We start from the raw sequence: 23,469 nt of genomic DNA on the forward strand, positions 1-23,469 counted from the left end.
AATGAAAAGTTTATTTAGTGTCTCACATTTAGCAGAAAAGACTCAAACAGTACTTTGAAGAATTTGCTGTCACTGACTAAGGTGCACGCAGGCTGACAACAGAATGGCCTCAACAGTATTTTGCATTTACCTGAGAAATCGTTTTGACAAGATCTCTGAGACCCTTCACACCTCAGAGAAAAACAGTAATAATGCCTGGACTTACAGGAAAGTGCATCACTGTGTTACCCTTGTCTGCGATTGACTTTGCACTCTCCTCAATCACTTAATCCTCAGTTTTGTCTCCTTTATCTCAGCAGTATTTGCAGCTGAGGGTATGAGCACAGCTAGGCTTCTGTGTGCAAGCTGTCCTTCTCTGTATGACAAACTGCAATGGGAGGCAGAGAGGATCCTTCCCTCCTGCATCACACCAGGACGGTACTAGCTGACTTAATCTTTAACAGTGTAATTTCCAAATCTAAAAGTAATTATGAGTACATGCACAACTAATCATCTTCTGCCATACTGCCAATTAAATATTTCCTCAACAAATAAGAAGTATACTAAACACACACTGCTGAAACACATGATCAAAATTACTAATTGTTTTAGGAAGTCCACTACTTCATTTATCCAATTCAGCAATTAAAAAAATAACAGAAGAAAAACTCAAGTTATCTGTAACTCTTTAAGCTGAATAGAAACTCAAACTCAACTTGCAGCAATACAGGAAAAGTCAGCCAGGCAAGAAGAGCACTCACTGAAACACAGTACAAGCCCAGAGATTCAGAGGAATTGCATCTCCGAAGATTCAATAGCCTTAAGGTAAGTCTCAAGTCTTCTACCCGCTTTCTTCCCCACCACCACTGCAACCTTACTCCTCTTTCAACCCCTCGATCATGCAGAGAGGAAAGTCCTTCTCCTTACAGACTAATACTGTAGATAAACCACTTCTTTTAATCTAAACTCAACTCTATTTCTTGAACTTCACCCAAAGACTAATCATTTTCTTCTCAACTAAACGAAACACATCCTGACCAACCCTGCTATTAAAAGGAATTGCCCTTCATCCCCTGCATCTCCACAATATACGCATATATAAAAATAGAAATTTAACTAATACTTGAAAGAAACTTATTTCGGTAATAAGAAATTTCTGAAATTATATTTTGCTTCACTCTCAGCCTCGTATAACCAGAATCGCAAGTTTGGCTTTACAGGTGGAAGAGCTATTAATACAACCTCACAAGAACAGCAGTTGTGTTTGTATAGCACCTCACCAGCACAGTCCTCAAGCGTGAGTTAGGAAACTCTGGGCATCACTCCAAAATCAACACATACACACACGTGTGCGCACACACACAGAATCAGATTAAAATACTTGTGGTTGAAAGGTGACATGTAAAAAAATGAGTAAGAAGATATTAAACATGACCTGATACACTATTAAGTATCTCATTTTTCTATTTTGTTAATGTAAGATTATTAAAAACCAGAAAGGATAATCGGAAACATCAGAGACATCACAATACCATCGTGACTACCCAGAATGCATTGGCTATCCTTAATCTAACTTTGCTAAGCAATGGCCAAATACACCTTAAAAATCCCAAACCTTCTCAGTCTTCCACAGAAAGTAAACCATGCTTACTCATTATAACTGAAGTCATTCACTACAAAGAGGCATCTGAAATTTTATGCATGATTTTATGAACCAATGCAAATGTAGGATTATCCTTTGGAATGACTCACCCAATTAAGCGTTGATTTTTTTCATTTAGCTAAAGCAAGAGCTCTTCTGTAGAGCTGTTCTCTAAACTTGACGCATTTCTATGAAGTCCGCAATCATTCTCTTTCAAATGTAATTGGCAAATCCTTTGTGAAGAAACCAAAAGGATCAATAAAAGCAAACTGAGTGCACTTCAGCACTAGCTGACTATTGGGAGAACTAAACCTGCATACCTCACAGGGCACAATCTCTCTGGCTTTTGCTACTTCTAACATCAGTCAGATGTTATCAAATATTCTGATACCTACCCAAACCCCTCACACACACAGTTTTAATATTTTCCACGTCTTGGAGACTTCATATGTTTAACAACTGGAACTGTTTCTTATTAAGTGAACGTCAAGAATTGAACGCGACATTCTGCTGAACATTCTTCTAGACTATAAGTGTTTCATTTTTCCTGTTGTATCCAGCCAGGCTGCCCCTTTTATTCCCAGCAACACAAATGGAGTTTTATCAGCCTGAAAGAATCTTTATTCTAACTGAAGCCTAGTACTGTAGTAACTTGAAAGCCATCTTTAGGCAGCATAGTAAAAATGTTTGATTTGTAATTGCCTGCTGAACTCTTGCACAGGCTGCTGCCATATGGTACCCTCCCTTCTGCTGGCAAACAATCTTTCCTTGTTCTGAACTTCTCAGCCTCCCTACCCCCTCCTTTTCTGGAGGGTATGGATAGGAAATCCGAAGGAGGCGTTTCTTCTGCTCTCAGTGTGTTCGCGGTGACATCATAGGTGGGCTGAACGTCTAAGGCGAGTGTGTGTGTGTTTAAAAAAACTGTCCAAAAGTGATGTATATGGAATCTGGGTCAGCTGTAGCTGGTTAGTGCACTTCTGCATGTGAAAGTAACACGCTGCAGCTTCAAACACCATTTCTTTCTCTCTTCTGGAATAAAAAGTACTGGAACATTACTTTTTTCCTTTTTTTTTTTTTTTTTCTTTCCATGATTAGTTAGCTTGGTTATCGTATGGAGAAACCCAGTTCCTCAGTCCAGCTTGGATGTAGCAGAGAAAGACAAAAGCAGTTTTCAACTCCAGCTGCAGAATAACAATCCACAGCAGAGGGTAACATAGGAAGAAAAAGCAACTTGGCCTCTGGATTTCCCATCTACCACAGAAGCAAAACAGCTGGAAGATTTTTTTCTTGGTAAGTTCTGAAGTTATTCTTACTTGCAAAAGTTTTATTTTGAACTATTTGTGAATCCTACATACAAATCCCTCAATGCGATTGTGAAGAAACAAATCTCTCTCAGCCTCAGAAAAGTTTGACCACTAAAATAATCTTGCTTCTGTGGCATTTGGTAGACTTCGGAAACTTGGAAAGAATTAAAAAGGACTCTGCATAAGGGCAGAGACTAACGCATTGCAGTTGTGAGGATGAACGGGTTCTAGTTGTTTAGCTGTAAATCTTCTGCAGATCTCGTTATATACAGTTACAGAAAATTAGTGCTCTTGGATCCTTTGCTAAGCATGTAATTTGGGTATTGTGAACGCACTCATGTGAAATTCTGATCCTACCGGAAAGCAAAAGCCAAAAATCCTATTGACTTCAGGGAAGCTGGATTTCACCCAATGCCAGAGCACAGACCTAGCATTACTAGAACAAGAAAATGGATCCCTCAATAAAACCACTGTACAAAGTCCCAAGCAAATCAATGCACATCTGTAAGCAGCCATCATTGTATGTACTTTCAGCTGAATTTTTTATTTGTGGTACTTCTGAGCGGGAGCAGCAGCCTGACATGTAGAGCCAGCTAAGAAACCAGCCATACACTGATGCAGAATACAATGGAGTTTGTAGCACAAACAATTGTACAGCTGAAAATCCAAAGAGATTGCTGCAGCAGGCATTGATTCCTCCCTGTACCCGTCTGGGGAACAGTGGAGAAGTTAACTGTACCTCCACTGAGCAGCAGTGCGCTTCTTAATAAAGGCTCATTTCATGAATGTGAAATGCAACCTAAAAGGCAATGCTACGTTAAGTGGAAAATAACATGTTTTGTTACAGTTGTTCTTTGGGGGGAGGGAAGGGGAAGGATGCAGTTGTAAACCAAGGATTAAAACAAGAAAGCTGTTTACAAACAGAAGAGGAAAGTATAGATAAAAACCAAAAAAGAATTGCTAATACATATTTTTCTACTTTTTGCCTTTCTTCATGCTGACTTAGAAATTAAAATACAGTAAATAATCCAGAACAATGAAAAATAATTTATGTATTTGTGTTAATGAACTCTCACAAACATCTGACACATGAGAGAATGAAGGGGGTGACGCTGAAACATGAGACAAAGCATCACAAACCCCAAACTTAATTAAGGTTTAGTAGCTATGGGAGGGGAAAAAAGTCTGAGGCCGCCTTTACAAAAAAGAAAGATGGATCCTTTCCAAGTTCTTGAGCCATTTTTTCTTACCATCCTTTTGTGCTTCTCTACATATTAAAGAAAACAATCTAAACAACAACCCCCATTTGAAGCCTACATTGTGCGCTTTGGACACCAATCTCCATTCATTCATGATTAGTCAAGCTTTTGATCTACTCCATTAGAACAATTCTGAAATCTTTCACAAATCAGAACAGCTGAGTCAATAATTTTAAAGCAATAAACTGGCCATGTGCAAAGTTTTAACTCTCTCTTTTGCTGCCTTCCAATTTCACAGTTAACATTTTGAAATGCTTATTTTAAACAAATAATGGACTACTAATCTTGTGGTGGTGCCCCAAGAAGGATCTGAGGTACGATGGAAAAATATACCATTTAAAAAGTTACAGAAATTCCCTCTGAAGAGTGGAAATTCTGAATCTTTAAACTTCTGCCAGTACATACATTGCTTTATCAGATTTGCATTATTTTACTGGGCTTAGTTTGTGGTTTGTAACATGCTCTATTGGTCTGGTCCTTAAAATCTCTACACCAATGAATGAAACAAAGCTTCCCCTAGCCAACATTGCTAGATGCTTCATGTCTTCAGTAGCTCTTTCACAAAGAATTCTGGAGCCCTTAAACAACATTTCCAAACAAAAAATTCCCCCTCCACACCACCTGCCTGGTAAAACGGTGCAAACACACACAATGGCAAACAAATGTAAAGGAACCCTCACAAAAAAAAAAAAAAAATCACAAAAAAAATCTGGAAGTGTATGATACTTCACTGTGTTTGCAGAATATCCAGTATGACAAGATTTACAAATCTCTTCTGCGGAGAATTTCTAAGAATCCATCAGTTTTAGGAGTGCCACATTTTCAATGATTATTTCAAAAGCCCCTGAAGATTTTTAGACTGCCTTTTAGAGAAGGAATCAGGTTCCCATTAATCTCGGAGAAGTAGGATCCTGTGACTCGATATATCATGTATCAGACTAACAAAACCCAAGAACATATTATTCCTGAATCCTGGTCAATATAACTGAAAGTCATCCTGTTATTTCAGCAAAGGCAGAAGAACTCAGCAGAAAAGTAGTTGTTCACATAGAAGACAGTAACTTACAGAAGTACACAGATGCAACAAAAACCCACATAAACGCTTCTCCTATAATAAGACTGCCTTCCTCCCAGCAGTATTACTTCTGATGTTATTGACCCAGTTTTAAGCTACAACAACACACAGACTATACATATTCTGTGTAAAGACAGGGGAATACAGTTGGGTTTAGTGATTTTTAGCTGCTTCAACAAAGCTGAACAGAAAACAGAGCATGCGCAGCATCAATATCAGAGCTTTCAGATTAACTGGTACCACATGTTGAGGACATTTATTCTCAGTATTATCATCTACTCTCTCTAAAAATTCTGTTTCTCTTCTTGGTTTATGTGTTTATAAATGAAAGTTTATATAAAGAGGACACCGTGGTAATGATCACATTCTTTCAATAAATATTCTGAATAAAGATATGTACTGATACCATGCTTTCCATACAAAGGGAATCCTGTATGCGCTTACCTGCAACACTTCCCTTACATTCAGTATTGGCAACCTACGCTGCCCAGGGAGAAACCATTTTCATCACTGCTGAAAGAACAGATTCTACCTTGTGTTGTGTATCTCCAAATTCTACATCCTGCTGAACGTGAGAGTCACAGCAGGACAGCAAAGAACAAATAGCCTGCTGTATAGAAAGTTAAAAAATGCCAAATATATGCTAGCTTCCACACTTCCTCATCCCTGCAACTCCAATATTTGCAACTGACACAATATTTTGGGGCAGTAACACAGTCCATGTCACAGTAATTTCTCAGTGAAAGTTAAAAATAGTAGTTACTGGTTTATTTTGCTCCTTTAAACCGGAATTTCGTTCCTTTAAACATTTCTAAAAATAATAAATCAAAGCCTATTTTGGAAATAAGTTTTTTTTTCACATGGGTATTAGACTGGAAAAGAAAGAAAACAGAAGAAAAGGAGGGGCATTAAATGCAAAATGGTATTGCAGCCCTACCCACAGCTCTGTATGTTTCTAACACGATGACAATGAAGTTTGTGTTGCTATGAATTACTGCACGTTTTCTCCTGCAGAAGCAATAAAAGATCAGCACGCCAGAACAATGCCACTTCTACAGAAACCTGAGACCCAGACCTGGGTGACACAAACATGACAGAACCAACAGAAGCAACAGTCTACTTCAATTTAAAAAACACAACAGTTTTCAGAGAGTTAAAAGGTGTATTTTAAAGCAATACTATCGGTCATCCCCATCTCACTTACTTTCGAAGGTCTGCTTTTGGTTATTTCGGCAGCTCCACTCACCACAAGCAACTCCAGACTCACAAGAAGGGTCTGAGATTGGTTCTGTCTAAACTAATCCCTGAGCTTCAATGGCCTTACATCGTAACAGTGACAACACTACCTAAACACCCAAACTTGGGTATCCGTAACATAATGCATCTGATTAAAAACCCTAAAACAATTTCCCAACTGTAATATTTGTCACTTCTAGGCCTTAGATATTAGGCTATCACTCTGTGATATTTTGGATAAACAGTTTGTATTTTTTTAAGCTGCCTGCCCAGAACACCAGGAAATTTCTGAAACAGTATTTTCATTTCCTTCTAAGCTGACTGAAACTCCAGGTAAATATCCTACTCAGAACCTATTCTTGTAGAACAAGTTAGGCACTAAGCTGCTCAAACACGCCAAGCAACAGCGCAAGATGTTTAATTTGTTCAACATCAAAATTTCCATGGAAGCACGTACATTCCCTACCATGCAGATTCTCTGAAGGAACTCAGCCCTGCTTATGTGAATTTCCCAGTTTAAGACAAGACACCTGAATTATTTCAAAGTCCTATAGCAAAACCTTATGCAGCTGTTGCATTTGGTTATGCTGCATCAGACCATTTAATTAATTTCATGGTCCCACAGCACGTGGACACAAGACTTTAACACAGAAGCACAGAAATTCAAAATGAACACATTTAATATTAAAAGAAATGTGGGAAGAGGACTGCAGTGGAACACACGGTCAGAAAGAGGGCTGTGCTGCAAAATGTTTGGGTTTGAAAGATTCATTTAAGTTTTAATGTATTTCAGGAGAAAAATGTGCTGCTGGGGGGAAAGCCTCCAGCCATTCATTATTTAAGTAACTGTACAGGGTCTTTAAAAACTACCGAGAACTAAAGTCTTATTCACCGTTTTGGACTGTGTAGTAGCTATCGCACACTACGAAAAGAGTAAAATATTCATCCTTAACCATATGTCATGAAGCCACTTGCCCTGCAACTGCAAACATGGAACATAACAGTATCAATACAGAATTTAGGAGACATGAAGAGTTTTCAAACTTCAGACAATTAGTTCAGCTCATCTTTGTCGAGTCAGAAATCACAAATAAACCCATTTCCCATGTGTATACCATGATTCATGTGAAAAAAATCAACCTAATGAACTTCCTACACTCAGCACTGTTTAAGTGATCAATATTTTAAATGTCTGAAATTAGCAAAGAAAAACACACAATTAGCTCTGGAGAAAAGTGATGCTTTTTCCTACCTTTTTTTTTTTTTAAAAAAAACCCGGAAATTACACTTTGAGCAGAGAAATACTAACAGAACTTTTAACCAAGTTCTGTTTTTGAAAAAAATATTTACTAGTAGACACCAAAATACTTAATACATACTAACAGTAAACCACATGGAAATAAATTTTAAAATATTAACTTTACAAAGCTTTTATGTATTCCATTTATTTATGTTGGGTAAGAAATTATTTTCAGCATTTGTTGAACGCGAGCAACACAACTGTCAGCCAAACAAAAAGTGGTTTTTGCGGCAGCAGCGGAACATTCGATCAATGTCCCTGGATATAATTCCTGACCGTACGTACAGCATGGTTTGAAGCTTGTAACCACTGCTCTTAGTGAAAGCCAAAAAATAAAGGGTTGATATGTTTACTGTGAGGCTGAGCAGACATCGTCTGCAGCAGTAATATTAAAGCCATTAACAGAAAGTAACCTGACACAAAGATCACCTTATCATTTGTAAATGGGAGTGGGAACGTAAAGGGAGCAGCACTGGTCTGCTTCTCCTTCAGGGAGACCCTTCAGGATTGCCAAATGCACTTTGCAGGAACAGCACAAAAATGATTAACTTTCTCCAGTTTTACTTCATTTCTGTTTGTAATACACCAAGGCCACCGGACAAGGCCTCGCACAGCCACTAATCACAGTCTGGAGAGGAACGCCAGATCAACAGCCAAGATAAGAGTCAAGAGCGATTTGCCTGACAAAGCAAATTAACCATGAAAAATGAGAGGTTTTCCACCTGATTTAAGTGCTACCTTTGTTAATCACCTCAAATATTGAAAAAACAAAGTTAAAACCCCCAGGTCTCTAAGAAATTCTTGGATCTCTATTGCTGCCTTTTAATCCTTTCCACAAAGTTACAAGAAATATATTATTTTCTTGAAGAGGCGAACAAAACACTTCAGTACAGTATTTATATCGATAACACATCCGGTACTTCAGGATTATTTGAAGAAAGATGTTCTCAAAGTAGTGTGATGACCATTTAAATGTTCACCTCAAAAGGCAACTAAGTAGGAACAACCAGTGCAGGAGAAACTGCATTACGGGCTTTCCTTACAAATTTAAAGTTACTTGAATACGTAATTTTCAATGTTTAAGGCAATGTTACGCTAATCTCCTGCCTGACACCAATGCCCAAAGCCAGTGTTTGATACACCTGTACTTTCCAAGTCTGTTGTATCTGTGTATATATGAATAGGTACGTGTATAGCATTTAACAAGTCATACATGTAACAAAACTAAAAGAGGACCAGAAAGGCTTAAATAATCCACATTCCAATATCTAAATGAAGTTTCAAAAATCCTATCAGTCATCACTGTTCCCCTATTCCCGCTCCATGCAGATATTCTGGAAGCACTCTGCATGTTCTATATGCTTGTATGTTTAACTACAGTGAGTACACACCTAAGGAGGCAGATTTATTATGAAAGCATAAAACTTTCTCTGCAGAACATTGTTTCTGAAAGTTTACCCATTAAAAAAACTTCTTTATTAAATCCAAACTCCAAATTTTAGGGTTTGCTGGTCAAAATGGAAAGCTGTTCTTTGAAACTAATTCCAAGTAACAGATTCCAAAGACTTGTCTGCATACAGGTGAACATGGCAAACCCACTGATGTGTTTAGGCAGTTTAAACAATAGTTATGGCTCCGATTGAATTATTTTATCTTTTATCTGTTCAATACTGTCTTCTAGCAGTCATCCTACTTGCTTCAAAATGAAGATATTTAAATGGACTTTGGGTGTGCTCCTGTTTCTGCTTCTGTCTATCGGGCGCTGTACAGAACAATCTACACCCAGTAAAACATCCCAGCGGAGGCACCCTCGCTCAACAGATGGTGGAGAGGAAGGGAAGAAATGTGGTTACACATTCTTGGTCCCAGAACAGAAGATCACAGGGCCAATTTGTGTGAATACTAATGGACCAAGTACTGGCAACAGAAAGGACGAAGTCACACGAATGGACATCGAGAACTTGAAGGATGTGCTGTCCAAGCAAAAGCGAGAGATTGACATTTTGCAGCTGGTGGTGGATGTGGATGGAAACATTGTGAATGAAGTGAAATTACTGAGGAAAGAAAGTCGTAATATGAACTCTCGGGTCACCCAGCTCTATATGCAGCTCTTGCATGAGATAATTCGAAAGCGTGATAACTCACTTGAGCTTTCCCAACTGGAAAACAAAGTCCTTAACGTTACAACAGAAATGTTGAAGATGGCAACAAAATACAAGGAGCTTGAAGTAAAATATGCAGCACTAACAGATCTTGTAAATAACCAGTCTGTGACTATCTCGCTGCTGGAAGAGCAGTGCTTGAGAATCTTCTCACGACAGGACCCCCATGGGTCTCCCCCTCTTGTTCAAGTTGTGCCACAGCACATTCCAAACAGCCAGCCATATGCTCCTGTTCTTCTGGGAGGCAACGAGATACAGCGAGACCCAGGTTATCCCAGAGACAGAGATGTAAGGCCACCACCCGATCCAGCTACTTCTCCTACAAAGAGTCCTTTCAGAGTACCACCACTGGCTTTAATTAATGAGGGTGAGTTACCTATCGCTATTTACCTAACTTGAGATTTCTCCATTTCAGAGGGAAACTGTCTAGGCTATAGAAACAGAACTAAGAATTTAAAGTATCTGGTACAGCCTGCCCTTTCTCCTGCTTCTGATCTCCCTTTCCCCCAAGGATAGCTTTAGTTTGCCAAACAGCCTAATGCATAAGCTAGAGCTGCATAAGGCAAATTTGTTGAAATAGCTGATACTCAGAAATTCAATCTGAAGAATTTACACCTTTGAGTCACAAAGTATTGGGGTTTCTGTCTCCATCTGGGTTTCAGTTATGGAAAGGAAAACTCAATATTACCATATACTATCTAGTGTTTAGCCCTGTTTTTCTGAAGATGCCTGCTGGCTACATGCAACAGTAACCGGCAAGGGTGAATAAGAGAAGCTAATTAATCTTAAATAAACAAAGTAATTTTAAGTAGTTGTCCTTTATACTTAACTCATACACATTTTCCAGAAGTTAATCATCCACTAGAAGAATTGTACTCATTCTGTTCTGAGCTGCTTTAAAACAAACATCTAAATCCACAAACAGCGGTGCATCCAGTCTCTAACAGTCTGGTTGAAATAGTCAAGCGAGTCAGATAAGTTTGAAGGTATAATTGAATCAAGGCTGGATCCAATTAGATGCACTCAGCTTTGAAAATTTAAAATTGGAAACTACACCCAAGTAGGGGATGGCAAGGTAAACGAATACCATAAGCATTATGAAAATACATTCAGGAGACTATCACATCTTCACGTGTTACATTCTTCGGGTCATTAGACAATTTCATTTATCACTAGAAACAAAAGCAGTGACAAGAAAATTAACCAGCTCCGAGCTTCCCTGAATTCTATCATTATTCTCACTTTACTAACATTTTGACACAACTGTGATGAAAAAAAATTAAAAGTTTTCTCAGGTATCTATTCAAGCACTTGCTCTTGGCCTCTGTCAGCTTGCACAGCAAAGGGTTTGCTGTTCAGTTTTTTGGCTTTCAAATTGCCATTAGTCACAGCTGGAAGTTCAGCTTGGCTTCTAAGACGAAAACAAACACTTATTTGTGACTGTTCTGCAGCATTACAACCAACCAAATGCTGATGTAAAGAACAACTATTTTTATTCAGGTTCTGCAGAAAATTCAGGCACGGGTCCAACTAAAATGCCAGATGTCATGAGAATTTAAGTTGCACATTGTGATATAAAGAAAACATCTAATACAAAAGTATTACTTGAATGTTTGGTCAGACAGCAGAAGTCTAATTCCATAAAACAGTGACTTCCTGGTTTTCACTAACCCTTCACTCCTAAAAGTTAAAAGTTTTAATCCATTTTTGCAAGGGAACAAAAATCCCAGGGAACTTATTTTAATAGTATTCAACTTCCTTTACTTACTATTAGGATCTTGAGCTTTAAGTTCAATTGTTTCTTGCTATGCCTTCAGAAATGAGGGTTGAGAACTGCTACAGCTTGTAGAGCACCCATCATTAAACCACAAAGTTCTAAATTGCAGCACAATGTCCAGTTATTATCTGAGTTTTCAAATAAGGCTAAGCATATCTAACGGTGCAAAGAACCAAGAGCGTCCATGTCACAGAAGAATGAGCTTTCTGGTTTAAAGACCGTGACTATTTATAATGTATAAAGCTGTCAGAAAAAGACCAATGAAAACCAAACAACCCCATTCAGAAACAGACCTGTTGACAACTTGGTTATGGCAGAATAAACTGGACAAACAATTAGGAGCTTTCTCCCACTGTGACTGATGAAGTTTTACCTAACAAATACTTGCAGGCAGCAGAAGTCAACATGCATCCTAATATTGTGGGTGGAGAGTAATACTCCAAACATATGGGGAACAGAAGGATGGGATTTTATTTTCTGAAGAGTATTTTGGTTAATTTGCATTAAATTGCTCTAAAAATTGAGGAAGAATAATGTTCCTGGAAACCACAGCTTTCATTATTACCTTAATTCCTGGAAAAAACACCAGTGTCCCCAGATTTTGCTGCCATTAACACTGCAAAAGGTAACTTCAAGTAGAAAGAGTATTTGAAATTTACACACACAAACCCCATGCTGCTGCTGCTGTCTCTCAGCCAGCAATGTAACCTTTTTTTTTTTTTTTTTTTTTTTTAAATATATCATAGAATCATAGAATAGCTTGGGTAGGAAGGGACCTTAAAGATCATCTAGCTCCAACCCGCTACCATGGGCAGGCACATCCCACTACACCAGGCTGCCCAAGGCCTATCCAACCTGACCTTGAACACCTCCAGGGATGGGGCATCCAAAACTTCCCTTGGCAACCTGTTCCAGTGCCTCACCACTCTCATGGTGAAGAAATTCTTCCTAACATCCAGTCTAAATCTGCCCCTATCCAGTTTATACTCGTTCCCCCTCGTCCAGAGACCCCAATCACACAAGCAGTGTGGAGAACCTCCCAGTTTCACAAGTCTCAGCATTCGCACTGAACAAGAAATAGATCCGTTTTGCTATTGTGAACTTAAAATAATTCCATACAAAGAATTTACTTCTTGAAAATGATTCAGTGTTGTATACCAAAAGTTATGGAGTTTGTGGGATTTCTTTAAACTAAGGGGAGAAGTTTGCTACACCCTTACTACAACATTAATTTATGATTAGTGCATAGAAACATCCGAGTATCAAAAAGCAGACAGTTTGCATCCTGTGGCCTTAATGCCAGATAAATTCCATGAGTGATCAAAGTGCAGTATATAAACAGAGCAGTACAACTCTGTCTGCCTTCAATTCTACTTAAAATCACTCCCAAAATTTGCTTGTGTCTTTCATGGAAAAAAAGGAGCCCTTGATTCCTCCTCCAGCAGAAATTTTGTGCAACAATACACTGCAGATACAACTGGACTATTCTTAATATTCACTCAATATTACAAAAATACTACTTGCCTATTTAACCTTTTTCTATTACAATAATTGCTTTACAAGACTACTTCTAGAACAAGCTCCCTGCTCTGTTATAAAGTGCCCAAATTTACTTTAAATGGTTCAAGGAAGGGGCAGGACACCCAACTTAGCCCAGGAAATTATCAACCCACTGGACAAACTGCCAACATGCACAACCCATGGGGAGATTTTAATTGTGAACAAGAGAAAAAGCGCTCACGTTCCAAAGCGACAGTATTCCTTTCCTAAGCTACCACCGCACGCACTGCAAGAAGGACACAACATCCCCACACGCCTACAGTACAGCATGTGGCAGTACTTACAGCAACAGCTTGGTGTCTGCAACATTCTGGGTAGCACTGTCACAGCCAGAACCTCCAACCAGTCACATTCATTAGATACGAATGATTTCTGCACTCTAATTAATATGGAATGCTTCATAGATGTCTTGCTAATTGCATACCTACGCAAGTGGCAACTATAAAACCTATAAAAAGTGCAACTTTCAATTTTCTTGTCACGCAACCTTAACCTCTAAAGATGATCACTTTCACTTGACATCTATTTTTGATTAAAGAATAACCTCAACAACTATCTTCTATGCTGCTTTGCACATCAGCTTCTTCCATGACTGATGACTTTTCTCTGAACTTCCAAGCAGATTTGAAAAAGTCTTCTAAAAGGAAAGGAAAGCTGTAGGTAATTTATTTTCACATCTACTGAGTACGAGTTTTTGGATACATTTAGGGCATTCAGCACTAACTAGCCCTCAGAACATGTGCTGCTTTTCATTAGTAAATAGCCAATCTACTAAATTACAGCAGCACTGTCAACAGCAAGAGCCTTTTTGTAGAATCACAGCCCTGAAAACAAGTACATGAGCCCTTTCAGCCGCTCAAAAGTCCTTCTCCAGTGCTTGCACATTTTCCTCATCACTGTCCATTCACATGCTTTATGCCAGGATGACACATGAAACTTAAAAAGACTCCTACCCATAGCTACCAGGCAGTCCTAGAACTGGGTTCATAAAGTTCATAAAGACAAAAAGTCACACAGTACAAGAATACTCTTTCACTCAATTCCAAATTGGTAGACTTGAACAGGAAGCATTTCTTACAGTGGCTTTCAAACTACGTATTTGTGTACATGTGCGTCTGAGTGGCTTGGTTTGGTTTTGTTTTACCTTTCCACCAGTTTCAAATGCATGCACCAGGATGCTTTTACCTTTTGTAAAAGTGGTACAGGAGAAAATAGAAATGAAAATCATAATGCACTTCCGGCATATCAAGACTCAGAGTACAAATCTTTGACACAGTAGAGTTAAAAATTGGGTGTTGGTAACCAAAGTATATTACATGTTTAGCAAAATGAAGGTTCTGTTTATTTATATACACACAATTTAACTAAGACAGTAACTTTTCACACTGTTTTTCCATGGCAGTTCTACCGTAATTGAAATACTGACTTTCCATTACCATTACATACTATTCCTGAACAATGTGCACTCCACAGCCAAGCCTGAATGATCACAGTATTTCTGTTCAAACAGGTCCATTCAAAGACTGCCAACAAGCCAAGGACTCTGGGCATTCCAACAGCGGGATTTATATGATCAAACCTGAAAACAGTAATGAGCCAATGCAACTGTGGTGTGAAAACAGCCTGGACCCTGGAGGCTGGGCAGTTGTTCAGAAGAGGACAGATGGATCTGTCAACTTTTTCAGGAACTGGGACAGTTACAAGGTAAATTCTGGAATGCAGAAAACCAGCTGCTTCATTTCAGTATGGCAGTGACGTTAACTATAGCAATCAAGACAGTGCAAGTATTTTCAATGCAATTCTTCACTGCAAATGGTTGTACTGAATGTATCTGGAAACAGCTGCTGGTTAGAGGCTGAAATTAACTTTACAAACAAAAATAAGTGAAAGGAATGGCCAAGGCTCAGAGGCGAACATATTCCAGTGGCGATGTCCTATTGCACTCAATGAATTACTTAACTTAGAATGAACTCTCTCATTGTCTGAAGCAGCCTGGACTGGTAAAGCACAACACAACAACGGGGGACACGCATTATCCTAGACAGTGACAGGGAAGTCATGTATTAGAAAGACCTAATTAAAAATACAATTTCTATTAACACACTGAGAACTGCAGTAAGAACTTGACAAGCTTGATCTTCTCCCTTACAAATAAGCAAAGCTCAGCCACTGGAATTATTAATTTAAGCACAAAACAGATTTGTGTGATCTCAACTTCAAAACATTCCTAATAATAAAGGTATAAATTATTTCCTTTAATTCAGGTTAGAAATCTGAAGATGTAGGGCTGGTGAAGGAAAACGCATTCTTATGTATTACTGTGATATTATGCATTAGCAGGCAGAGTACGTAGAGCGACAAACATGCTGTTTTGGAGCAATTACATGCTAGACAGGAAATGTGAAAATCCATTGAGTTTTTTTAAATATTAATCACATGCTGACTTCACACACCTAGGATGCAGCTTTTCCCTACAAAGCTGCACTTCAAATGGATCTACAGTTGCCACGTGCATTGTACCTGGAAATAACTGAGTAACATTAAGTCGATTAGCAATCTAAAAGTAATGCCATACAAAGGAAGTGACAAAAGATTATGACGAGGATTTGAACTTTTTGCATTCTTGGATTTTAATCATCCCTTAGCAACCATTATTCAAAGTCCTTACTTGTCAGTAAAGATCTGGAGTTTTTTAAATATGTTATAAGGTCGTTATGGAGTGTCTTACATACTTACCATTAGTGTTTAATAATGACTCCATCTCAGGCAAGCCTTTGCCTCAAGAGGTTTCTCATTAAATGGCATGGCTGAAGAGAGTGTTCTTATTGCCTAACTCTAAGCACCTGGAGAAGCCTCCGTGTCATTGGTTTTAAACTAAAGGCTGCACCACTGACAAGAGAAATGCCTCCCATGCCCACACTTCTGCTTCTTTCCCCATCTTCGTGTGGCTGCACAGCTAAAATGCCGACACAAGGGAAGTGCTGCAAATGTGGCCGTGGGCCAGGGGAAGAGCACCACTACCATTTTTGGCAGCAGTGCGATGCTACACCAACTTAAACCACTTGTGAAACTGCAGCCTGAGTTAGGAGCCTGCACTCTTTATCTACAGGATGGAGGCTTCCCCCGAACATGATGGAAAGCAGGAAATCAGCGGCAGATCTTACAGAACTAACAGCCTGAGATGGAGGGCAGGGAGACCTCAGAGGCTAGGAATTGTAACAGATAGCTCTAGTGTGTGAGGTACCTCCCCTAGCTGCAACACCAAACATCAACAACACTGGTTTACTCAGGGACAGGACACAGCACACATGAAATGTCACTTCACAGGTACCATGCTGGTACTCTGTGACTGGAAAGAGGTCAAATAAATCTAGTAAAAAGCATAGATGAATTATGTGATTAAATTTACAGTAAAAAAACAACGCTAGATGCATTAAGAAGGCTACAACAAAGTAATTTACCTTGAACACTAAGACTGCTGAACCATAAATACCTTTTCCAATATGGAAACACACTCCCTTACATGCCATTATTCACACATTCTCTCAGATGCCCTCAGCTTAGTCAAAAAATACCTTCTTTATTTCCCTGTTCTCTCTCCCTTTGCCATAGTAAGACAAGGAGATCACAGAAAACAGCCATCTTTACTGATTACGGTAATACCCCACACAGCTCGCAGTCCAGTTGAGCAAATGGCCAAGTGCAGTGAAATAAAGCATTTAAATGCGTGTGCTGAGCTATCACTCAGAAGCCTAAAGCCTTTTGGTACACAAGTTCTACTGGTTCATAATATTCCTGCTGATTAAAACTTTGACCAAGAAGTAGAAAGCTAACATCACCTTCTGATCCTCTTCTGTACAGAAAGGCTTTGGAAACATCGATGGAGAGTACTGGCTGGGACTAGAAAATATTTACATGCTCACCAATCAGGATAATTACAGACTATTGATTGAGTTGGAGGACTGGAGCAATAAGAAAGTCTATGCAGAGTACAGCAGTTTCCGTCTGGAGCCCGAAAGCGAATTCTACAGGCTACGCCTAGGAACATACCAAGGAAACGCAGGCGATTCCATGATATGGCATAATGGAAAGCAATTCACAACACTGGACAGAGACAGGGATATGTATTCAGGTAAGGAAACCAGTATGCATGTGACAAGTGAATACAGCAGATTCCAATACTGATATCACCTTTAAAAAAAGAAAGCAATACAAAAAAGTATGTAAATTCTTATGAAAGAGGCTTCAAAGCGATAATGATAAAAATCCTGCTGACAGGCCCATGTGAGCAAGCTTTCTATTTAGCTCAATGACATCCTTATTGCTTGCATGTGACTGCAGTCAGAATACATTAGCAAGTGAGTAGATGAGATCCTAGGAAGAAATGTTTTCCTGTGAGGATGGGGAGGCCCTGGCCCAGGTTTCCCAGAGCAGCGGTGGCTGCCCCATCCCTGGAGGGGTTCAAGGCCAGGTTGGATGGGGCTTGGAGCCCCTGATCCAGTGGGAGGTGCCCCTGCTCATGGCAGGCGGTGGGATTGGATGGGCTATAAGGTCCCTTCCAACCCAAACCATTCTGTGATTCCATAAGTAGTGCTGTGGCCACAAAACAGTAATCACCATGACCTAAAGCCTCTGAACAACGTGAAAGGAATTGCAGTTGTGCACAGGCTTAGTGATCTACCAGGGCTTGAGAAAGGGGCAGATCACCGTTTCATTCTCCTTAAAGGACTCTTCATTTCCATGCTCTTCCTCCAGCTTTCCCCTTAAAGCCTCAGCAGTAAAAACGCTGAGGAGTGCAATACTTCAACTGCTTTTCTCAGCTGTCAATAGCCATAAAGCTGGACAGATCTTGCAAACTCATCCAAGCCTGTAACAGCAAATACATAAGTTACAAGCAAGTCTTTGTGGAACTGTGCCCTGAATGCTGCTTGGGACTGTATCAACTCACACTGCTTCCACTGAACTATTTCTAAACACTACATAATCAGAGTTCCTTGAACATTAGCTCACAGACACGCACCGCTGGTAGTCTGGGAAGAACTGAGCTCCTGGGTTTTCAGCCATCACATTAAATACCACGTTAATGATCATCCCTCCGGGCAACAGCTGCTGCTAAAACAGAATTTATCATTTCAGCCAAAGCAGCACTTGATTATGACCACAACAGGCTATGGAGTCCTTCAAAGTTCCCTCTAAAACTAAGCCAGACCATGGAAGCGTTTGCTCCCCACCAATTCTCTTTAAAGCTTAGGTTCACCCATTTCTCTCTCTTCTGCAGGAAACTGTGCTCATTTTCACAAAGGTGGCTGGTGGTACAACGCTTGTGCCCACTCCAACCTCAACGGGGTGTGGTACCGGGGAGGCCACTACCGCAGCAAGTACCAGGACGGGATATTCTGGGCTGAGTACCGGGGAGGCTCCTACTCCTTGAAATCAGTTCAAATGATGATCAGACCTATAGACTGAGGAGCGACTCCCACAGTGCTCAAGTGGTCACGTATTCAACTTCTCAGCACTTGAGTTGCAGAAAAATAAAATATTACTTTTTAATCATTATTTTGCACAATCTGCCCCTGCAAAAAGCAGGTCTACAGTTTTCCTGTCCCCCTTTTTTCCCCTGTTGTGTTCCCTCCTCCTTTTTTTTTTTTTAGAAATTTTTTCTACTGTGACAGACGGTGTTTTTTAAACACACATTCACAAAAGCAGATGTTTGTGCTTGCAAAGCATATTTATCTTTGTTCAAGTCCAACATACTTAATGTAAACAGTCATTAAAGCTGGTAAAAAATTCCAGATGTATGACAAGATATAAGCTTTTTCACTTAAAAAGCTTATGCTTTTTCAGGTTAGCTCAATCCTTAAATGTAAATATGTGAAATTACATTGTCTTGCCTTAATGTGAAAATGGATTAGTTATTTAACAATTTATTTAAAAATGTCGGTATTGCTTTCAATGAAAATCTAACTTCACATTACTGTTTAAGATTTACTCCATGAAGTTACACAAAAAACTGAAGACCTTCTAAGCTTTGCCAGCAGAGAGAGTTTTGCAACAAATAATTATTTCAAAATGAAGCAGTGAATTAAACAACACACAAAGTTTCTTACTGCTTCATAAAATTCCGTAAGATCTGCATAACCTACCTTCTGTAAAACACTTAGGCAAAAATGTTCCTAATCTAAGAAAAATAATTGTACGAAATAATGGATAAGCTTAAGACAACCAAATTGCTTAGGATTTTTTTTTTTTTTTTTTACCTTGAACCTCCATACTCAAACATCCTAACTAAATAAAAATACCTCTTGATACTTGGAACTTAAATAGCAAAATGAAAAGCCCCGATATTAAAATCCTGACCTGACACTTGGAGATGCCTGCCCTGCTCCAGCTAGGAGCAGTGAGGTCGGATCAAGCGCTCACACATGCTAACTTAGAGAAGGACCAAGCCTTCGAATGCTGGAAGTTTTCCTCCAACACAGCTTTCTGCTGGCAGAGTGAAACACAGATTAGATATGTGCTCTGAGTGTTTTCTCCCTGCCACCGCAAACTTGGGATTGCTCTTATAACATAGAAGTTTCCCTTCCCCTTCACGTATTCAACTTCTGATACTGTCTATATCAAATTTCCTACTTCCCAATATCATATTTCCATTGGAATTTATATGCAATTTAAGAAATTAATTAGAAAGTACTTTCCCAACCTTTAACAGAAGCCATACAACATTCTGCATCAAAACTAGACAATTCCAACAGTTGCAAACAACAAAATATTTGCTTTAGGTACCACAGCCTCTGACACTGAAGCATTTTCCCAGCATGTAAAATTATTTACAACTGTACTTAGCCCCACAGCTTACCTAATTTAACTTGATATTACACAAAACCTAAATATGCTGTTCTGAACTGTAACCAAGAGATTTGTTTGGCACCTCCATATATGCCTTCAGGATATTAAGGAACTTTGCCCCTGTTAATATACTCCTCCCCCAATAGCTAGAATAATCATCTAGTATTATTCCTACGTTAAATTAGTTGGTACCAATTGCTGTGCAAAACCTTTTTTGTAATTCAGAGGAGAGAAAATAGCATTCTGCTTTCAAAACATTCTCTAGAGAAGATAAAGCTTCATTGATAATATCTGGCTGCAAGGGCTATAATTAATTCTTTGGTCAGAGATCAAAGTCAACAAGTTTCAACAATATTTAATTGCGGTTGGTGGGGGTGGGTGAAGAGGTGGGGAATCATACCCAGCATATTCCATTACTCATTTCCAAGAATTTTAACCAACAAAATAGTTACGATCACAATTCTGAAATTGTTCTTCATATAAAGAATACTTGTTTGTTACAATTATCATACAGACCTCATTGATTGAGTGTTCTATAAAATGATTTTTAATTGTAAATGCTTCACTTTCAGACTATGTGTAGTCTATCCTTTTTTTCTATGGCAGCTGGATAGAAAAGCAGTTCAGGTAAATTTGAAAGCTGAAAATGTCCTCCAAAACATTCTTTTAACGAACACTTCTGACAGCTTTGGTTCATTCAAGCTGGAAGATATTTTACCACAAGAATCTCTGGCTTGCTACAAGACCAGTGTTTGTTTATTCAGTGCAGCCAGTGAAATGTGTATTTTGCAGAACCCTCTAAGTAAAATTAGCTTGCACTCAGCCTTTAAATTAGATCTTACATATTGGACATCTAGAAAGTAAGTCTTCCCCAATTTAAAGCTGCAGGAGGATCTTAACTAAACATTACAAAATGTACTCAGAAAGCTCTGGCTGTATAAATGCTGTGCTCTGAAAGGACAAACTTCAAATTAAAGTTGCCGATTTAAGACTATGGGGAGGGAAAGCTCAGCTTGTAACTATCAGTTCTCAGCGTTTGAGTTGAATTTTCTAAGCAGGGTAAAAGAGGTTGTAGCATCCCTCGAGCTCACTGCACTGGATGTTCAGAAGCAGTCTGTCTGCAAAGGATACAGCTTTCACCATTCCTGTGCTATGAGTCTGAATTTAATCAAGCAGGCCTTGAAAAAGTCTAACCTGTACTAAACCTGAAACACTTTTCACCTATATTTCCAAAGTCTATTATAAGCATTATCACCAAAGTAGCTGAATATTCATCAGATGAATACTTCAATAACCTATTTTCAGCTTTTTTCTTTCTGGATATACTTCCTGAAAGACAGCTATAAAAATGTTTCATGACGTAGTACTGCTTAGTTAAATAAAAATCTTACTTCAAGAAATGGCTCAGTTGTTTCCTTGTGCAATCTCAAACTAATTGGAACTCCGTGATAAGATTACCTTTGAGAACAGAGTTTTATTCTAAGGTAAAATATCACATCACATACAAGGGTCCCATTTGGTTCGGCTACTTTAGCTGGCTGTTTGATCCAACAGCGATGACATATCCCACATCGTGTGATGAGGGCCAAATGCTGAAGGCTTTTATTGGTGTCGCATGGCTCTAAGCACGCACATTTAAGCTAGTGAGTCCACCCTGACCATTTGCCGCTGCATTTCTAGAACTCTGGAATCACATCACACTTATTGCTGAAAGAACTGGAAAACATTATTTTCCTCCACCCAAGCTCAATGCGGAAGGACACCTTGATCTTGTCTGCAGTGAGCGTGCTATGGTCATAAGAAAACAACCTGTACTTCTGTGGGTCCACTCCCATTGCAAAGAACACACAAAAGAAGTATTTAAGCTGTATCTCACAATGCTAAAATTAGAGCATTAATCCGCACTCTTCTGAAGAGCATTTTAGGGGAGCACAGCAACTGCAGGACCTCCACACCAACAGTGAAAAAAGCCCCACTCCACCCCTTCTTTTAGATGTGAGAGGACATGGAGTTTAAAATTAATACCCTCCCCAGCATACTCCACCATCACCATTTCCAACTGTGAGATTTAAGCACATTTCTACACATTTTAAACCAGGAGCAGAACTGATCTCGTATTTGATTTTACACCAGAAGTAACAGCAGAAAAAGATCCTTTCGGGAATGATAACCCATAACTGGTAAGCTTAAACCAGTAAGTTAACCCAGCAACTTAAGTTACTTCTAGTCCATATGACTCTCAGATCAATCAGTACAAATGCTTCGGGAAGGAAATTTTAGGAATAATACTCCTGCAAACCTGCTCTGGTCTTACTGGAGATTAAAGCTCTGCTCAAATGAGAAAAATCGGAATCAACAGCCAATCGTCCAAGATAGATCCAGATTTATCAGGACTGTAGTTTCAAGACAATTTTGTTCTTTCTGCCACTTACTTAAACCTTAAAAAATTAATTTTAGAGGCAGTGCACCAGTGGGCATGTGCTGTTTCTTTGGAAAATGAGAAGAGGCTTGAGGACATTCTCCGTGTCAGCAGAAAGAATTTTTATAAGAAACCAGGTCACAATACATTCTTTAACTACAGCAGGTCACAGCAAAGAGTATTTCTTTTTTTTCTAGGCAGAAAAGAAATACATATTTCACTGTAACAAACTATCAAGTGAAGTCTAAAGCTTATGCAAAGGCAAAACTGAGACAAGAAGTTGCTAACGTATTGAGGAAAACATCCTTAACCGAACAGAACTGAAAATCAGGGCATCTAGAAATCTGGAAACTGCATTTCCATACCATATTCCATGCGTATATACCGTATGTGTAGATATGACAGGAAAGCTATAAAATGACATGTTTAATCACGTCACGTTATGCTTGGCTTCTTTTTTGCCCCTTTCATCTCGGGCCTGGTTTTAACAGCAATATTGACAAACAGGGCAGCATGGGACAGTGTGCTCCATACCAGCCACTTTCCTATCCACACTTCAGACAAAACACTCTTGTGCCGACTCTTCCATTCGAGGCACAACTACCAACATCTGAATACCTGAAAATACAAGAGATTAACAGCTGTTAAGACCATGTTGGAATCAATGGATGATCCTGGCAGGGATATGAAAGGAACTCTACAGAACTATTACTGTTTCTATTTAAATGTAAAGCATGCAAAATTCAACCAGCTTCCCATAACCTGAATATATGCATTTCAGAAGTATCATTCCAGATTCCAATATCAACGATAGTATTGTCACTCATATGCAACAACTATGTATTATGACAGACACATAGATCACAGCATACAGATCATTAACCTTGAAAAAGTTAATAGTACAGCTGAA

General features: G+C 39.0%; 2 protein-coding genes across 8 annotated transcripts in view; one reads left to right on the forward strand and one right to left on the reverse strand.

Annotated features, from left to right (window-relative positions):
* The window catches only part of RALGPS2 (Ral GEF with PH domain and SH3 binding motif 2), a 116,538-nt gene that overhangs the window by 37,023 nt on the left and 56,046 nt on the right, over positions 1-23,469 (reverse strand). The gene's annotated exons all lie outside the window — the stretch shown is intronic.
* On the forward strand, positions 5-21,521 carry ANGPTL1 (angiopoietin like 1). Of its 2 annotated transcripts, none has more exons than XM_054072712.1 (5): positions 5-2,911; positions 9,477-10,324; positions 14,805-14,998; positions 17,156-17,426; positions 18,573-21,521. In XM_054072712.1, the coding sequence occupies exons 2-5, from the start codon at positions 9,499-9,501 to the stop codon at positions 18,758-18,760; spliced, it is 1,479 nt and encodes a 492-aa protein (XP_053928687.1). In that variant the 5' UTR covers positions 5-2,911; positions 9,477-9,498; the 3' UTR covers positions 18,761-21,521. The 2 variants fall into 2 exon arrangements, with proteins under 2 accessions (XP_053928687.1, XP_053928688.1); XM_054072713.1 differs by having other exon boundaries at positions 9,480-10,324.

Source organism: Cuculus canorus, chromosome 8 (genome assembly GCF_017976375.1).
Source record: "Cuculus canorus isolate bCucCan1 chromosome 8, bCucCan1.pri, whole genome shotgun sequence".
NCBI classification, from domain to species: Eukaryota; Metazoa; Chordata; class Aves; order Cuculiformes; family Cuculidae; genus Cuculus; species Cuculus canorus.

Coding starts and splice junctions, on each gene's coding strand:
- ANGPTL1 (XM_054072712.1), top strand. CDS start 9,499: ATGAAGATATTTAAATGGACTTTGGGTGTGCTCCTGTTTCTGCTTCTG. Junction 10,325..14,804: donor ACTGGCTTTAATTAATGAGG/GTGAGTTACCTA, acceptor CTGTTCAAACAG/GTCCATTCAAAGACTGCCAA. Junction 14,999..17,155: donor GGAACTGGGACAGTTACAAG/GTAAATTCTGGA, acceptor TCTTCTGTACAG/AAAGGCTTTGGAAACATCGA.